Consider the following 17,936-nt stretch of genomic DNA (forward strand, 5'->3'; position numbering starts at 1 on the left):
ATTGGATCTATTTTTCAAGGACCTAAATAACAGCAGTTGAAAAGCCTGTCTGTATTTCTAATGTGGAACTTTCCCCACAAGCACTGTCCTGCTGAAAGTATTCAATACAAGGTTAAACATACATCCATAATTGCATTTCAGCCCTTTCTTTAGATCTTGCTTCTAGACAGAAGCTGAGGAAATGTATTTTTACTGCCCACAGGGTAGAGTAAAATAGTTTTTCTATTTTAAATTATTATTCTGGCAAAGCTTGGAAACTTATAATAAGAAGTACAGTACTTTAAATCTGTTCCTGCCTGCAATGCTGATTCTATGACCTTAGGCAGATCATGAGAGGAAGGGCATATTGGCCATCATCTGGGCATGTAGGGGTCAGTGGTGGTTGTGAATTTCCTGCATTATGCAGGGGGTTGGACTAGATGATCATGGTGGTCCCTGCCAACTCTATACTTCTATGATTCTAAGACAGGTCCCACATTTTCTTTTATTTGTGGGGGGGAGGGGTCTAATTTGGCTAGGTGTTTTTTAAATCAATCTTCATTCTCAGGGTCTGTGATAATTGTGTTAAAAATTAGCAGTCCTCTGTTAATGCACTTTGCCTAAGGATAGTAAACTGGACACCTCAAGAGGATTCTAATGTTTGTCAAGAGGAAAAGCTAGCCATGCTCCTTTGGGTGATTGGTTTCTGAAGGAATGAAATTTCCAGTACACCTGCCTGAAAAAGTCTATCAGCTGTTTTCACCAAGGCATTGATGGACATCAAATAGCTATAAGATGTCCAAGAAAACAATTCAAAAAGCTGTACAGAAAAATATCATAATATTCTTCATGCCTGATGTGGACTGAGGGTTTACTATTTTTCAAGGGATGCAAATCTACAGTGAAGACAATTTAAATTTGGTTATACCTCCTTAGTGGTGACTTGAAAGGTTCCAGGGCTCAAGCAGGTAGAAAGCTTCAGGCAATTGCCAACCTGCAAATGGGCAAAGTCAACAATTGCCCATATAAATGTCTTCTCTGTTGTGGCCCCACCTTGTGGAATTGCCTGCCTGAGGAGCTGAGAAATGCTTGCACTTTCCTGGCTTTCCACAAATTTTGCAAAACTGAATTATTCAAGAGGGCTTTTCTATGTAGGCAATAGGGTAGCACTGTCACAAAAGGTTTAATAAAGTTACTTGGATAAAGTATTGGGGGCTGTGGTCTGTACTACTGTGTATAGGTTGCTGTGTGTTGGCTCCCATTGTATAATTTTGCATCATTTAATGTGTCAAGTTATCACTTATGCTTTGCTTCAGTTCTCTTTTTAGACTTCTGGTTGGATCTAAGACCCAAATCCTATTTCATTGTTTAGTGACTGTCCCATCTTGTTGATTGTATTGACTCGCTCTGTAATCCGCCTCAAGTCCCAGAGAGAAAGGCAGACTATAAATAACATAATAAATAAACAAGTAGGCATTTGTTCACCCTTGTTTCTGATAAATACCCAGCATATATTAATGATATTACAATGTGATATGCTATACTCCTATATATATGTGTGGCTTAGCTTTGGTAACGAGTAGGGACATGCACTCAAGATATATCCGGTACGAATATATACCGCCAAAATAATTTATTGGTATTTTTTGGTATCTGGAGTGGTATTTGGGATTCTCAGGGGTACTAGTATCTGGGTTCTGTACATTTCTTGAAATATTTGGGAATATCTGGCATTTTAAGACTCCCAGGCCTGTCTCCCCTCCCCTTAACGTGTTTCTCAGACAATAGGAGGGAGGAGGCATCTCTTCTTGGCCCAGGGAAGGCTGCTCCCAGCTTGTGTGAATCTTGCCAGGCCCTGGAAAAGCAGCCTCTGGCTTTTGTGACAGTGGAGCCTACAACTCTGGGGAGACCACCAAAAATGCCTCTTGCTATTTAAACCTGGTTCATGAATAGTGCAGATAAGAGGGTGTGCACTGGGGTTTCAAGAACAGACCTCTTCCTCCACAACATCAGAAGATCAGTTAATTTTGTGAGGAGTGGCAATTTCCCAACTAGCTAGGTTTAAACTGCAGTTCCAAGAAACACTAGAAATAAGCCCCATTCAATGAAATGGATCTTCTGAGTAGACCTGCTTAATATTGCTTTGTTAGCCTCTTGTTACTGGAATGAAGGTCTAAGAGATGAAGAGTACAAGCAGGAAATTGACACTTGCAGGGTGTTGGGAGTTCATTGCAAAGTAACAACCCTATTTATACTAAGTGATAAACGTACTAGTTTGATATAAAAAGAAGAAACAAATTACAACCCTCTATGGAGCTCGTATATTTTTTTCATGTTTCTTAAAACAAGAATCGAACAGTGCTGTATTTTACTTCAAATTTGTGTAGTAGTTTTTTTTTGTGTAGACTTCATACAACAGTAGCCAACTGCTAGCACCAAAAAGGTTATAACACTCTTATTCTGTAGTGCATGTTTCTTTTAAAATCTTATTGAGTTACTTGAAATGTTACAGTTTGTATTTAACATTCTGTTTCTGCCAGTGCACATAATTTTTTGCCGCCTTCCCTTCTGCTCTCCCACAGTACAGTATAATTTTAGCAAGGCTAAAGTTGTAACCTGAGAAATGAGTGAACAGTGAAAATTGATTTAAGATTTTCCATCTCCGCCAGGTCCAGCAGTTGGCCCACTCTGATCTAGCCGCACCAATCCATGCAATGGTCACCTCCAAGTTAGACTACTGTAACTTGCTCTACGCAGGGCTTCCCTTGAATCTGCTCCAGGAATTACAACCGGAGCAGAATGCGGCGGCCTGAGTCCTCACGGGGACCCCATGGGGAACAAATATAAAACCTGCACTCCACCAGCTGCACAGGCTCCAGATTGAGTCCTGGATCAGGTTCAAGGTTTTGGTATTGACCTTTAAAGCCCTAAGCGGTCTGGGACCCTCATATCTGCGGGACCACCTCTCACAGTATACCTCCCAGAGGGCATTATGCTCTAAGAAGACAATCTCCTGGTGGTCTCTGGCCCCAGAACTATCCGGCTGTCCTCAACCAGAGCCAGGCCTTTTCCCGGCTCTGGCCTATGCCTGGTGGAACTCTCTGTCTAACATGACTGGGCCCTGCAGGACCTGGCTCAGGCCTAAGGGTTGAGTGACAGCGGCAGTCCATACACAAACTGGCCTCCCTTTCTTTTCTTCCTTCTCATGTCCCTCCCCTTTTTTCCCTTCCCTGCAGTCATTCGTTTCTGGGTCTCCCATTTTCATCCCTCCTAAAACTTACAGCTGAACACACCATTGGGGCACCACATTGCTACAGAGATGAAATAACAAAAAGCTGAATTTTAATTAGAAGTGATTTTATTATTTAACTAGAAGCAAATTTTTATTGTTATAAATGTAAAATTGTTGTTGAATTGAATTTTCTGTAAGCGATTGGTTGTATTTTGTTGTAAGCCGCCCTGAGCCTGGCTTTTGTCGGTGGAGGGCAGGGTATAAATTGAATAAAATAAAATAATATCCATTTTGTTCAAATCCTTTGCATAAAAGTACCTGTGTTTCATGAAATGTTATTGAAACTGCAGCAAAATAGGACAACCAAGGTACAAATCTCCATAAGTAGAGCAGAGCTCACAAAGGGGATCTTGGACGCCTTCCTTTTTATTCTGGCCCCACGTTCCCTGAAAAACCGCTTCAGATGGTTGTGGGCTCAAGAATGTGATGTGGTGCAGGGGCTCGGAATGTGCAGGGGAAATGGATAGAAATTGTTCCCCCTTACACACAGCAAATGCATCAGGAGTTTGTGCAAATGCAGGGAAGGGAACAATTTCCTCATCTACTACAGCTACCTGTTCTGTGTCCCATAGAGCAGCTTTTGGAGAAGTGTGGAAGATTATAGAAAGGGGAAGGCAACAACGTTCACTTCTGAAAGCTGCGTTCATGGGAATTTGGATCCAATCCATCATTATTCTTTCCCCTATATACACTTGAAAAAAATCAATTAAATGAGTCTTAGCTGAATATACGTGTGGACATCTTTATACAAGCGGCATAGTTCTGACCCAGTCAAATAAGGAGTTCTGGCACACAATATAAATATTAAGGTTACTGTTCAACACAAAAAAAGTTATTTCATTATACATCCAAAATTTTCAGAGGTCACTAAAAATAAATCCTGTGATGCTGATGTCACATGCCATATGAGTTGCTGCTAAAATATAATCCAGATCAGGTTTTCTTGCCTAGAAGAGCTCACATTCCGTCGCTGCAATGATCTTAGAAGGCTGGCCACAGAAACATACAGCAGTATATCTAAGAACATATGAACATAAGAAAAGCCATGCTGGGTCAGACCAAGGTCCATCAGGTCCAGCAGTCTGTTCATACAGTGGCCGGCCAGATGCCTCTGTCTGCAATTTCAATGTACTGATGGAATAACAACGACATAACTTCTGGGAGAGTTTCCTTCCAACCCTTATATCAACGAATAGTGGAAACCTCAGTATTTATTTGGTTGCACAGCATCAGAACATTAGATCACAACTTACTTCAGTGCAATACAACTTTTTATCATTTAGGTATAAAACCAGCTTTTTCAGGTGAAATGGAAGACAGGCTATAGCCCTTTGGATCATTTGAATTAAGCATAAATTTTCTCACCTCTAGGTGGCAGAATATACCATGTCAAATTTGTATAGGCTAAATTATGTGCCTATTCACTGTACTAACTTTCAGGATATATTCAGCATCCACCAAAGAATGCTTCTGTCCAAAGGAATAGTAGTAGTGGGGAGGGGGGAATGGCATCCTAAGGGATGTTGCTGGGTTCCCCTTTGAAAACCCATGGTATATTTTTCCTTAAACAGCTAATTTATAATAGTAGGTAACAGCAAATAATTTTGCTTTTTGTGTGTTGCAGATTTGAAATACATTACCAAAAGAACATCATCGCAGAATAGTTGACATCACTTTGACTACCACTGCAGAGTATAATGTCTGCCAAAATAAGTACAAAGTATGGATTGCTTGCCCTGACCTGGGTGGCCCAGGCTAGTCCGATCTCGTCAGATCTTGGAGGCTAAGCAGGTTCGGCCCTGGTTAGTATTTGGATGGGAGACTACCAAGGCATCCTAGGGTCACTATGCAGAAAAAGGGAATGGCAAACCACTTCAGTCTCTGCAGCCTGAGTCTCTGCAACACACACACATACTGCTTTGGTGATGAAAGTGGTGTACTTCATTAGTGAAGCGATTATCAAAGTATCATAAAATGTCCAAGAATAACACTCATAAGGCAGGAAATCTGGGTATAAAATGGCATTCTTGCATTTGTGACATTAAAAATATCAAGTTCAAAATCAGCCTGATCATCTTGGAATTCTCATATAATCTCATATGAAAAAAATGTGATAAGGGGAAGGAAACTTTGGCATCAAAATCAAATTTTGGCACTAGGCCTAGTCATAGTCTTGTTGTTCAGCTATGTGATGATGCACTGCTTTAAAAGCTTGTCTCGGTGGATTTGGTGGCATTAGGACCATAAAAGTTGCACACATTTTTTTCACATATGCAAGAAGTTCTGAAAATATGAAAAAAAAGCCACCAACATAGAACAACTCGTATATCTGCAGCGAAGTGTCACCTGTGTTTAAGGTAGCAAGTCTGGCAAAGGCAGTTTCTCAGCGTAAGTGTGAGACGGATACAGATGAAGTAAAAGACATCAAAAGCATTCATCTGAAGGAATATCTAATTTCATTGGTCTCTCGACTCCACGCAGACAAAGCAGATTGTGAAATCATTCTAATCTTTGAGAAGGATTTGGCTACACAATTAAAGACGGCTCTGCCATCAATTACTTCTCGGATGGGACGAGCTTGAGACATGGGGCTGTTATTTTGTGAAGAGACCTGAATTCCTGAAATGTGAAGGTCCCTTCAGTTAAGATGTCACTACTTGTAATTTTGTACAGTCAGCATTATTAAAATTTGGGTAAATGGTACTTGAGAGTCCCAACATTTTGCAAACCAGTTGAAAACACAGGACAGACTTGCCAAATTATCCGTTGCTCAACTGATTTAGTACAATACTGAGAAAGGGAGGAAGGAACGCAACCATGAAAGAGTGAATCACTTCTTTGACAAGATTACAAGTCTGTCAGTTAGTTTGACAGGTGCAGGATAGATCAGTGAGATCTAAGGATGATGTAATCAGCCTGGAAAGTACCTGGGGAGCTAGAGAAAGCTGGCCTGATCCAGCTAGAGTCAGGTGGCTGATTCAATGCAGTAGCAATGCCAGGATAATTGGATATGTGATTGGTGGCTGCAACCACCAGGTGTATATATTGAAGTGAAACCGCAGTTCTATGCGGGATGTTATGAGCGGAGAGTGTGAAAGGAGTATCTGTATATATTTCTGCACTGTACAAATAAACTACACTTTTTCTATGTGGCCGTGGACTTTCTGATGGGTATCCTGGACAAGACTGCTAATCCGCTTGGCTTCCGCGTCAAAAACTCACTTCCATTGTTTTGGGGGCTTTTGATACAGAACCTCGCTAAGCACAGAAAAGTGGATAAATTGTATGAGCTTAGATTGAGTGTCTCTTAACAACAGATTACAAGAAGTGTAAACAGGAGTTACAAATTTTCAAGTTGGTCTTTTTCTGTCAAAGGTTGGTTCCCATGTGTTCATCACTATTGCTATCAAGAACACTGACCTCAGTCATTGTCAGTTTCAGTCCATTCTTTTCAAGACTGTCTTCCATTACCCACAATTAAAGGATTCAACTAAATTGATCCCATAGGCATCAAACACTAGCACTTGGATATAAACCTTCACCAATCCAAATCGCCCACCAATGTGTGGGTTAGTAGTAGCTGTTCCACCTGTACCTATAATTGATTGATGCTACTACAACCACACAATGATTTTCAGCCCTTGTTTATATCCATGGCTAAATACAATAGAACAATAGTCAGCCACTGTCTGAAGGAAGGAGAGGATGGGATGTCTTTGTGCAATATTTCATGCTCTTAATTAAGCAGGCGTTGCAAAACAAATGCCATTCTATTTTAATTCTACTAATGCAAGATGAAATTGCTTCTCTTGCAATGGTGTCACATATGATCGACATTATTACAAATGCAACATTCAAAATTTTAATAAAAGAAACCAGTAATAGCTGCTGACCAACTTGTGTGTACAACAGGAAAACAACTGTAGTGGGAGTTGCCTGATAAGTACAGTGAGCAACAAGTTGTGTTCATGAAATGAGGGTCTTAAACTTACTTAGCAAATGACTGATGTCTAGTGGATGGACTATTGGTGTGGCAAGCTCTGGTGTTGATAAATTTTACTGCCTTGGGTACCAATTGTGGGAGAAATGAGGATATAAATAAATAAATAAATAAATGCAAATGTGATGCACCTTCAGGTTCCAATGTCAAAAGGGCAAGGTGTACTCAAAGTGTCTCTTGCTACCTTTCACTTTCTTCAGACCCATGCATAATTGGAAACACTGATACACTTTCACTATTGATGCTATGAGAGAGTGGCCAAAGGGGGGGGGGAGCCTATCAGCATAGTTTCAGTACTAGAATACTGTAATTAAATTGGAGTCCTTTCTTCTACAGCTTGTATTGTAAGTTTCTGTACATTCAACTCTGAAATGTATGTGGATACACTTAAGCAATTATGCCTGTGGACATTTTCTTTGGATACCATAGATTATACTCTCTGGTTACCAATATTTGTTTGCACACTTCAGACACTTCTAGAGAAGCATCCAGATATCTTTTCTGCACTTGTATGTGGCCATTTCACTGGCAGCAGAAAAGCTAAATGGTTTCCTGCCATTTCTGATGACTGGTCTCATGAGGAGAACAACAGAATGATCAAAGGTGATGACGGAGCCATCAGAATCTCAACAATTAAACCTACTCATAGAGGGGTAGGGGTAGAGGCAGGTCCTGAGAGCTCACACATGCTATTGGATTTTGAAGATGTTCATTTATTTCAAACAAGAATTGGGAAGACATGCCACCATCTTCATGACGATACATGAGCCCATGAAAGCAAGTGATCAATACGTTTAATGCAGATGGAAGCCCATTTGAAGAGGATGGTTTAGTTCCTGCTGGACGTAGGAACTTAAGGATGAGTGGTGATGCAAAGAAGGCTGTAAAAGTAGCTGATACCCATGGATTGAAGCTGTAGGGAAAATACCCCAATCATTATCTTGAAGAAGGCAGTCAGTCATTTTGTTATGTCACTCCCAGAAACTACGCTGCTATTGAACACATGAAGCTGCTTTATACTGAATCAGGCCCTTGGTCCATCAAAGTCAGTATTGTCTACTCAGACTGACAGTGGCTCTCCAGGGTCTCAGGAAGAGGTCTTTCACATCAACTACTTGCCTAGTCCCTTTAACTGGAGATGCCAGGGATTGAACTTGGGACCTTCTGCATGCCAAGCAGATGGTCTACCACTGAGCCATGGCCTCTCCCCATTCTTTAACATTACATTAAAAAAGGATATGCAAGACCAAGTCCAAGATGGTGAACTGGCATAAAGACTCTTAACATGTTCTACAAGTTATACACGGCCAATGACAAATGAGAAGGTGACATCAGGGACTTTTAAAGCACAAGAATCAATAACAAACAAAGCTGAAATGGCTACATTATGCTCTTGAATGGGCAGCATGACCAAACTTGCATCTTCCATTGGCTAAGATTAATTTATAACTTAACTGCTGGCTTGCCATTGATTTTACATGAGGGCACCTCCTCCCATTCCAACTCCCCCCCCCCTGCCCCTGCACAAACACTGACGTTTTAGACAGAAACTTTCCTTCGCGTAAAGAGAATAGAACCTGAAAGTTATATTAGGATCAGATTAACCAGTCTTTATTGATATTGATTTTATCTATACACATTTGTCTTGGCATATTGGCTCTCTGGGGTGCATGTGTGTGGGTGGGGAATTTGTGTCCCCATTCTTTGCACTCTATGACTGTCCTATTATCTGAAAACACAAGGATACATTGGTTGCCAGAAGTCTCTCTTGTTTTTGCTCTCCTACTAAGAAATATCTTTCCCAGCCTGCCAAGTCTAAGTACTTTTTCCCACTGAAGTTGTGTGTTGGCAACACCAGTTTTTGTTTGACATCACAGCAGTAAGATTTATAGTCTTAAAGTAAATTCAGATCCCGTCAGCTATTAAAACAGTTTAATACTACTAGGTGAAACAAACAAACTAGGTAAAGGCTTACAATAAATTAATATCCTTTGGACTGGAGACTGACGTAATCTTCAGTTGGGTTTGGGTTGGCAATGCGCTATTAACACTGGTAAGAAGGGAAATTCTTACCATCAATTCAGTAAGTTAGTGCTGAATTACTGTCCTGGGTTCTTGCTGCCAGACACTGGTAGGTTGAGGGTGTTCACACATGTTCTGCAGCAGCACTCCCCATAAACATGCTGCAATTTCACACTGGCCATTGTAAAGGGACTGGGACTTATGTCAGTCCCGAGCTCTTAGGTGAGAAGAAAAGAAGCTGAGTTTTAATCAAAGGTATGATGTTGTATTTAACTTCCATGGATGGCACAAAAACAAATCGAAGTTGATGGGACTTGTAACAGGTAAGTGGAGCTGAGCCAGATGCAACGAGTCACACATATTTTGTGACCTCAAAACAATCATACATTCTACGTCTTGAAAATAGGATGCAACTGTATTATATTGGAGTATACAGCGAAGGATGACATCGCACAGATAGAAAAAGGGCCATAAATACTCCTTATTTTTAAAATCTCCACTTGTAAGGAAGCAAGTTGGAGGAATGAACGAAGGGGGGGAACAGTCTTGGACAAATGCTATCCAGGTTGGGGGTATACACTGTTTCTTCCAGTAGAAGGGGTTTTGCTGCAAATATAAAGGTATTCATTTAAAGTCCATTTGGATGATAACTGCTATAATACAGATGCTTCCTCCATGGCTTTAATCCATCTAAAAAAAAAAGATCAGAAAGTGTTACTGTATGTCTTTGCAAATCCACATAAAAATTGAAACTTGGTTGCCAGAGAACTGCAGCAGTGCTAGGAATTGTGGGGGAATTGTCCTTTTTTATCATTAGATCTCCATCAGCTGCACAACAGTTAAGAACTTTCCCCACTTTGCTACCCACAAGGAAAGAGTATCATAAAAGATGGTGGAAGGAGTGAGCCATGTGCATATGTATACAAACAGTAATATAAATCAGCTCCACCACATTTTAGCCTTCTCCCTGTCTATTCCACATATGTTTATCTCTATTTAAAACAACAACAACAATAAGCCACACATGAAATCTGGAAAACAGTACAGAAAAGTAGGCTCATCATAGGATCACATGTTCACATTATTCCTGTGCCTTTATCTCTAGAAATATGAATGGATGGTTTATACATGCACATACTTTTCCAACTCATATATGGCTGGTTGAAATCCTGCGCACACATATGTTCCAAATTAACATATATGGGATTGGTCTACTTAGTTCTGAGACCAGGAGTGCATGGGTTGGTAGGGCAGCAACATGTGCATCTAACATTTCTATTTCCACAGATGCTCAGATACAGTAATAACAAGAGTGCGAGGCTGCAAAATGGAATGTACATTCGCCTTATGTAACATGGTGTGCTTATGTCAAACAATTCCCAGTTACTGCACCAGAAATGCATTTGCTTCTATAAACCACCCCAAACCTTTTCTCATGGTGAAGCAGATATAGGCTCCTAAGTCTTGCTTAGCAAGCAAGGCTTAGATCCAAGCCTGTCTTTGTGTGCTGGGTTATTCAAATTGGCACTAATTAGGGCCTATGCAAGAGTAGTTAAGTCAGTTGAGCAGCATTCAAAGAGGCTCAAAAGGAAGCAAGCACAAGTTAGCAGAGTGAGAAGCACTGCCCACACTTTCCCCCCCACTGGTTAGTATGTTATCATGGGCGGGATCAACACCCAGTACCTCTGTGCGGAATTGTTATCTTCTGCTCGGAAGCTATAAAACAGAGTTTGCTTGTGGTAAAGATGGAAAACTGCATCCGTATTTCCGTCTTCCTTTTCTGGGACAATTGTGAAACCCAGCAAAGGCAAACTCTCTGTGGCGACTTTATCCTAAAATCAGTGCAGAAGGGGAAATGGGCTTAAAAGGGAATGCTATGCACAAGGATGTTCACTAGTGGCGAGGGTGTTGTGGAGACACTGACCGCAGTCAGACATTATGATAAACCATGATTTGTTAACTACCGTTTGCTCAAATTCTGGTTCATTGTGATGCTGGAATACAAATTATCTAGCAAACCGGGGTTTGTTGGTTGGCACCAAACAGATTTCAAACTAGTTTGTAGCAATTGTGATTTTTTAAAAATGACATTTGAATTCATAATGCATAGTTTGTTGAACAGCACCTTCCTCCTTTTCACCTACCTGCTTACAGAGAGAGCAGTATAGGGAAGACATACTCCCTGCTTGGGGGTGGGGAGCATAGAGGGGACAAGAAACCGATAGCTTGGTGTTTATGCACAAACCGGGATTTGTTAATTACATCTGGTAGACTAACTAGAATTCTTGCACAAACCAATGCCTTAGATCCAATTGAATGTTTCTACAGACAGGAGCATTTCCTTTTCTGAAGGAACATCATTTCAGGTGGCAGCAAAAGGGGAAAGTGAATGAGTCAAACTCCATGGGCAGAAATTAGGGATGTGTGCTCTGATATAACAGACACAAATATATATTGTCATTTTTCTGATATATTCGAGTATCCCAAAGATGCACAGTTTTTTCCAGGATACCAAAAAATAGGTCCTGAAAAATCCCAGAAATATTTGAGATTAACAGAGAATACTGGGAGCTGGTGTCTGCAGGCTCCCAAGACTGTTTTTTCCTCCCCACCCCCCTGGTGTTTCTGTGACTTCCGAGGCTTGGGGTCAACTTGCCAGGCTGTTTTAGGGAAGATTCTGTGAGTTTCAAGTGTTTTTATGGTTTTTTAAAAGTTTGTTCTTTCCTGGAGTTGGTTTCTGGCAGGTTTGTGTGTGTGTGTGTGTGTGGGGGGGTTGTTGTTGTTGTTGTTGGAGAAGTCTCGCATTTCACATTGAGATTCTTGTAGTTTATAGAGGTTGATATTCCCAGGTTTTACATAGTTTCAGATTCTCAGCTTTTACATTAGTTGAGCTTAGCAAGAGCTTGCAATAGCCCTCCTATGGGGCAGATTCTCAGGCTTTACATTTTTTTGGTATTTTTCCCTCTATAGGAAACAGTGGGGGACGGCTGTGGGCACCTTGTTCAGGGGCCCATAGAATTGGAACCCTTGGTCCAACTGACTCAAAATTTTAAGGGACTGTTTAAGGGACTGGCACCAGCAGTTCCCCTGCAATTTTGGTGCCAGTATCTTTAAAAACACCGCCAGCTCCCCAGAAAGGCTCCCCATAGGGAATAATGGAGCCAAAAAATATTGAAAACCTGGGGGGAAAACCTGGATCCAAATACCATACTGAATCTGGAAAACAAGAATACCAAAATCTTTCATTTCCAATATATCTCGATCTGAAAAATAGCGATTTTTGTTGTTGTTGTTGTACACCCCTAGTGGAAATCCTTTCCCCTGAAGAAATGCTCCAAAATAAGCAATTGGTTTATTGTGATGCCTAAATAGAGCCAGTTTTTGTTATATGAATCTATGGTAAGGACTCCAGTGCCTGATCATGGTTTTTCTGACTGTTAGTGAAATATAAACAAAACTTGAATTTCATGGCACACGGGGTATTTACAAATTGCCTTACCAGTTTCAGATAGCTAATAAGTGTGGAAAGCTATAGCCAGAACTGATTGGAGTGCCAAATATAATTTGTGAAAGAGGTCATATCTGAGAATACTCTCATCTTACCTCATTTGCTGTGTAGGTGTAGAGCACTTTGCCTTTGATGACAAACCACAACTTCTTCCAGTGTCTTTTCCCCCTCTTGCATCTACTGAGATAGCCGCTGATAGAAGAGCCCTCTCCAGAGGCTGACACCTGTAGATGAAAGAACACCAGGAAATGCCTCAGTGGGGGCTGATGTCAATCAAGGCAATTTGAAATAACTGAAACACCAACTTGCTCCCCCTCAACCCTCTCTAAATTGCTTATGTAATCAAAATTACCCATTTCACGTTACCCTCATAACAACCATCCTGTGAGGTTGGTTAGGCTGAGAGTGTGTGACTCGGCCAAGATCACCAAGCAAGCTTCCAGAACAAAGTGGGGATTCATACCTGGGTCTTCCATATTCTCACATACTGAAGCCTCACTGGGCATTTTTTTTTAAATGGAGACCGCTGAATTCTGAGAAGAACATAGAGATGACCCATTCTTGGCATGCAAATACATCCTAATTTGCTATGATTGCTGCCAAAGAAGCCAGTGAGATAATTGCAAAAAACAGGTACACATATACCAGAATATATTCTTTTAATTGTTGGTAGTATAGTAAGGAGCCAGCATGGTGTAGTGATTAAGAGTGGCGGACTCTAATCTGGAGAACCGGGTTCGATTCCCCACTCTTCCACATGAAGCCTGCTGGGTGACCTTGGGCCAGTCACAGTTCTCTCAGAACTTTCTCAGCCCACATGGAGGCAGGCAATGGCAGACCACCTCTGAAAGTCTCTTGCCTCAAAAACCATATGGCATTGCCATAAGTCAACTGTGACTTTTCACCAGTATAGAAAGAGGTACCCTTCCGCAATGGAGAAACAGATACACTGTTTTGACTTGACAGACCTGGGTACCACTTGTGCTTAGTCGCTTAAGATTGCAGAGTAGATCATGTTATTAAAATGCAACACAGTCTTTTCCCCTGAGATCATTAGCTTCAGTGATGATTAACATAAGACAATAAAGGCTCGAATGCTACAATAAACTATAACTGGAACACTTACAAGGTGACAGAAAGGCTTATGGTACAAGGCTTCATTAAAGAAGGTAACCGTATTTGATAACACAGTTAAACAGGAGCCCAGTAAACATCTTGAAGAACTAACAAATTCATTCCAGCCTAAGCATTCTGAAGTCAGAGCGCTCTTGGTCAGATGCTGTAGGTACATGCTGCCCCCTAATGGTTTTAAAGTGGTAAGAGATGCTGGAAATTTAATTTTGCTTCACTGATTTTATAAGCAGAACAAGAAAAAAAAATAATCTACGGAATTCAGTGGTACAAGACATGGTGATGACCACGGGCTAAGGTAGAAGATTCACGGAGAATGTGTTTATCTGCAGCTCTTAGCCAGGGCAGCTCTATGTCCAGAGGTAGTCTGTTCCCTACTGCTTGTAGCCATTACTGGAAACAGCGAGCTCAACTAGGTGAATTCTTAGTCTGATCCAGCAGGGCTCTTTATGTTCTGTTCTTACTATATACGTGAATGCAACTTTGTCTGATGTCTATGGTGCCATCCTGCAAACCACCCATCCATGCACAGTGTCTCTGGTGGCTCCCACATTATGAAACGGCCTGCCTGAGGCTATCAGGAGGACCCCACTTCTAACATTTTGCAGAATGTGCAAAACAGAATGGGTCAGGAGGGCATTCTTATAAAGGGAGCAAAACTATAGTATAATGGATCTCTGCAGGATCAGAGGAGCATGCTGAATATATTAGGTGCTGCAAAATACAGGCAGGATGGTGCTGCTGCAGTTGTCTTGTTTGTAGGCTTCCTAGAGGCACCTGGTTGGCCACTGTGTGAACAGACTGCTGGACTTGATGGGCCTTGGTCTGATCCAGCATGGCTTTTCTTATGTTCTTATATTCTCAGGAGGTGACTTCTACAAGAGATAACCTTTTCCCACATTGATGGGAGGGGCAGTGGCTCACTGGTACAGCATCTGCTTGGCACACAGAAGGTCCCAGTTTCAATTCCTGCCATCTCCAGTTAAAGGGACTAGGCAAGTCCCTCTTGCCTGAGACCCTGGAGAGCCGCTGCCGGTCTGGGCAGACAATACTGACTTTGATGGACCAAGGGTCTGGTTCAGTATAAGCTTCATGCCTTCATGTGTTCGTGATGGTGTTGTTGCCTTAGTCAATCCCTGTCCTACTGCATTATTTTGTTTCATTGAGAATCTTTGCTATTAGACTGAATCGCAGTCCCACTGCATTATTATTTTGTTTTATTGAGAATCTTTGCTGTTAGACTGAATCGTTTTATATACAGGATAAATATTACCTACACTGATTGTTTTGTTGCATTAGATAACTTTTGTTTGCTTGCGTTGTTTTCCAATTCTTCAATCACAGCCCCACTCTAGGGTTGCCAGGCTGTAACCAGCAACCTCTGGGAGAATTTAAGGGGTGGGAATTGGCATGCCAGCATCACACCAGTGCGCTGCATCACTTCCAGTTAAAATCAACCTAACACTGGGGTGTGTTCCAATTTCCACCCCATTTCTTTCCACTGTTGCTTCAGGCAAAATACTGGGTTGCTGGGAAGTCTGCCAGTATAGTGGGAGACCTGGCAACTGTATCTACTGAATTGGTTTGTTTTAAAATATTTACTATAAATGAAGTTAAATAACAACAACAGTTTTACAATGAAAATGTCATGCTTGTTGAGTTAAGCAATACATTAACTTTGATTTTACTGGGCCAGAATGATAAGATGCCAAAGTCTCACACACACAGAGGCAGGTGTGAAATCAGACTTAGGTTAAGTTCAAACATCGTGTATAACCATGGTTTAATTCCACTGACTATTGTTAGTATGAATGTCTGAAAGCAGAACACTTTGCTAATCATGGTAAGCCAGGTTCTTCATACCAGGATGAAATAGGGTTACCAATCCCCTTCCCTTTTGTTTCCTTGGTGCATCTGTAGCAACCACCTGAAACTCCATGCTAAAACCACAGAGTTTTGGCAATTCCTAGAGAGGGCTGACATGCCTTCCAGGATTTCCCAGACATGATGGCACACCATCACTGATGGTTGTTCCCCCCGCAATGTCCCTGCCCCCCTAGGATAAAACCAGGGTTTGAAGTTGCTTTATTAACCACAGTTAGAATTAACTATAGGTTTGCATGACACATGAACAAGGGCATCCTGGCTTAATCCTGATTTGTTCCCCAGTGATATCTTTTTTACACTGCAGGCCAAGATACCAGTAGGATTTTTATTGGGGGGAGGGGAGAACAAATGCAATGAAATCCACATTTGCAGAGACAAAATAGGATTTGAATGATCATCTGTGAGCTGAATCTTGGTTTCATAAATGGACTATAGTTACAGTAACCATGGTTTCATGTTGTATCTGAACCACGCCATTGAATAAGATTTTTAAGCCAGGCAGGAGAACTAGCAAGGGGAATACATTTGATAGGCCAGAATGGTCTATAACGATTAAACCCAAAACTGAAGTCACTTTTTGCTTTAGAGTACACAAATTCTGACACTTTCCTTGTGAACAATGCATTTTAATCAAAATCTCAGTTGTTGTAAAAAAAGAAGTATTGATCAGGTAAGGAATTATATCACTGGGGGAGGTAGGCGGGAGGGGAAAACGCTATTTCAGCATATAAATTATATTTTAAACCAACATGTTTAATTTTCTCCCAACATTTTCAGATGGAAGTTTGAGAAATTACATGCCCTTGTAAAAAAACATCTGGGGGTTAACTCCAAAGTTATCCCTTAGTACAAGAATTTACCGAAGGTCATGACATAAGCGACTCAAAGAGCAGGCTCATAACTGAGTCCAACAGACAAGCAGCCATTTAGTACACAGCCCTTCAGTTGCCTTGCCTTTTTGCAGGCATCCTTGATCCTACCTCCAAAAGAGCTGAAGGAATTTTCTTTTGCCTTTTGAAGGACGAGTAGTGGATATTATGGAAGACAGAAGAGAAGGCACTGCCTGAAAACCTGGATGAACTGGTAGGGAAGCTCACGCTCAGAGGCCGCTCTGTAATGGTGGAGATGGGAAGAGAAGAAAGATGGTTTGGCACCCGGTTGTCTTTTTATTTAATCAATTAATTAATTATTTTTCATCTTTATAGCCCGCCCTCATTCCCAGTCAGACTGGGCTCAGGGTGGGTAACAACCTCTAAAACCACATAAAACCATAAAACTTCAACATTAAAATACCACAGTCGCAACAACTACAAAATCTATAAAATCAAGATGGCACTTGCATAAAACAATAGTAGCCACTGTAGAATCATGCAGATTAAACCCCCACTGATAGCAGAAGGGGGGGGGGAGATGGGGAAGCCAGTAATGATGTAACACTCAAGGCTGCCCTCAATTGTAGGACTGATGGAATAGTTTCATTTTGCAGGCCCTGTGGAACTCTTTAAGGTCCCGCAGGGCCCTGATGTTACTAGGAAGACTATTCCACCAGGCCAGGGCCTGAGCCAAAAAAGCCCTGGCCTTCATCAAGGACAGCTGCACATTCTCCATCTTATATTCAAGGATCTCATTTAGTTTCCAAACACTTACTACAGTCTCTATATCTAATAGTAAAGTGACTGACCTCGCCCCAAGAATATTTATTTATCTAGAAAATGTCTACGCTACCTTTCCAAGGTACTTGCTCCAATAGTGAAAACTACACAACACAGCATAGTAAGGATCTCTGCCTACTTTTGGTACTCTCCAGGAATGGCTAAATGCAAAATATAATTCTGCTGTTAGAGCTAGATTTTTTACCTCCCGTCTCCCATTTTTACGTTCAGTAGTTACCAGAAGCAGACATGCAAGAATTCATCAAGTGCGTTGGTTAGCACATTTTCTCTTATATCTCCACAAAAAAATACGTAAATTTTAAAAAATGAATAAAAGCTGGGAATTCATAGAGGGGGTACAGCAAGGTGGTACTGTCCCCATATGGCCCTGGTAGTTATAGGCCTCCCCACCCCACCCACACATTCTGATGAGGGCAGAATATACTCCAGGAGGTACAGAACAAT

General features: G+C 41.3%; 1 protein-coding gene across 4 annotated transcripts in view; it reads right to left on the reverse strand.

Moving 5' to 3' along the window:
* Nucleotides 1–9,458: 9,458 nt before the first annotated feature.
* The window catches only part of FGD5 (FYVE, RhoGEF and PH domain containing 5), a 177,047-nt gene continuing 168,569 nt past the window's right edge, over nucleotides 9,459–17,936 (reverse strand). Inside the window, exons 18-21 of one of the 4 annotated variants that reach the window (XM_056859413.1) lie at nucleotides 16,800–16,930; nucleotides 12,897–13,025; nucleotides 10,977–11,125; nucleotides 9,459–9,983 (exon numbers count right to left, since the gene is read on the reverse strand). In XM_056859413.1, coding sequence (XP_056715391.1) covers nucleotides 9,947–9,983; nucleotides 10,977–11,125; nucleotides 12,897–13,025; nucleotides 16,800–16,930 — 446 coding nt within the window. In that variant the 3' untranslated portion in view covers nucleotides 9,459–9,946. Of the gene's footprint in view, nucleotides 9,984–10,976; nucleotides 11,126–12,896; nucleotides 13,026–16,773; nucleotides 16,931–17,936 lie in introns of all 4 variants that reach the window. The other 3 variants (XM_056859405.1, XM_056859429.1, XM_056859421.1) reach the window with 3 other exon arrangements.

This window comes from Euleptes europaea, chromosome 1 (genome assembly GCF_029931775.1).
Source record: "Euleptes europaea isolate rEulEur1 chromosome 1, rEulEur1.hap1, whole genome shotgun sequence".
Classification (NCBI taxonomy): domain Eukaryota; kingdom Metazoa; phylum Chordata; class Lepidosauria; order Squamata; family Sphaerodactylidae; genus Euleptes; species Euleptes europaea.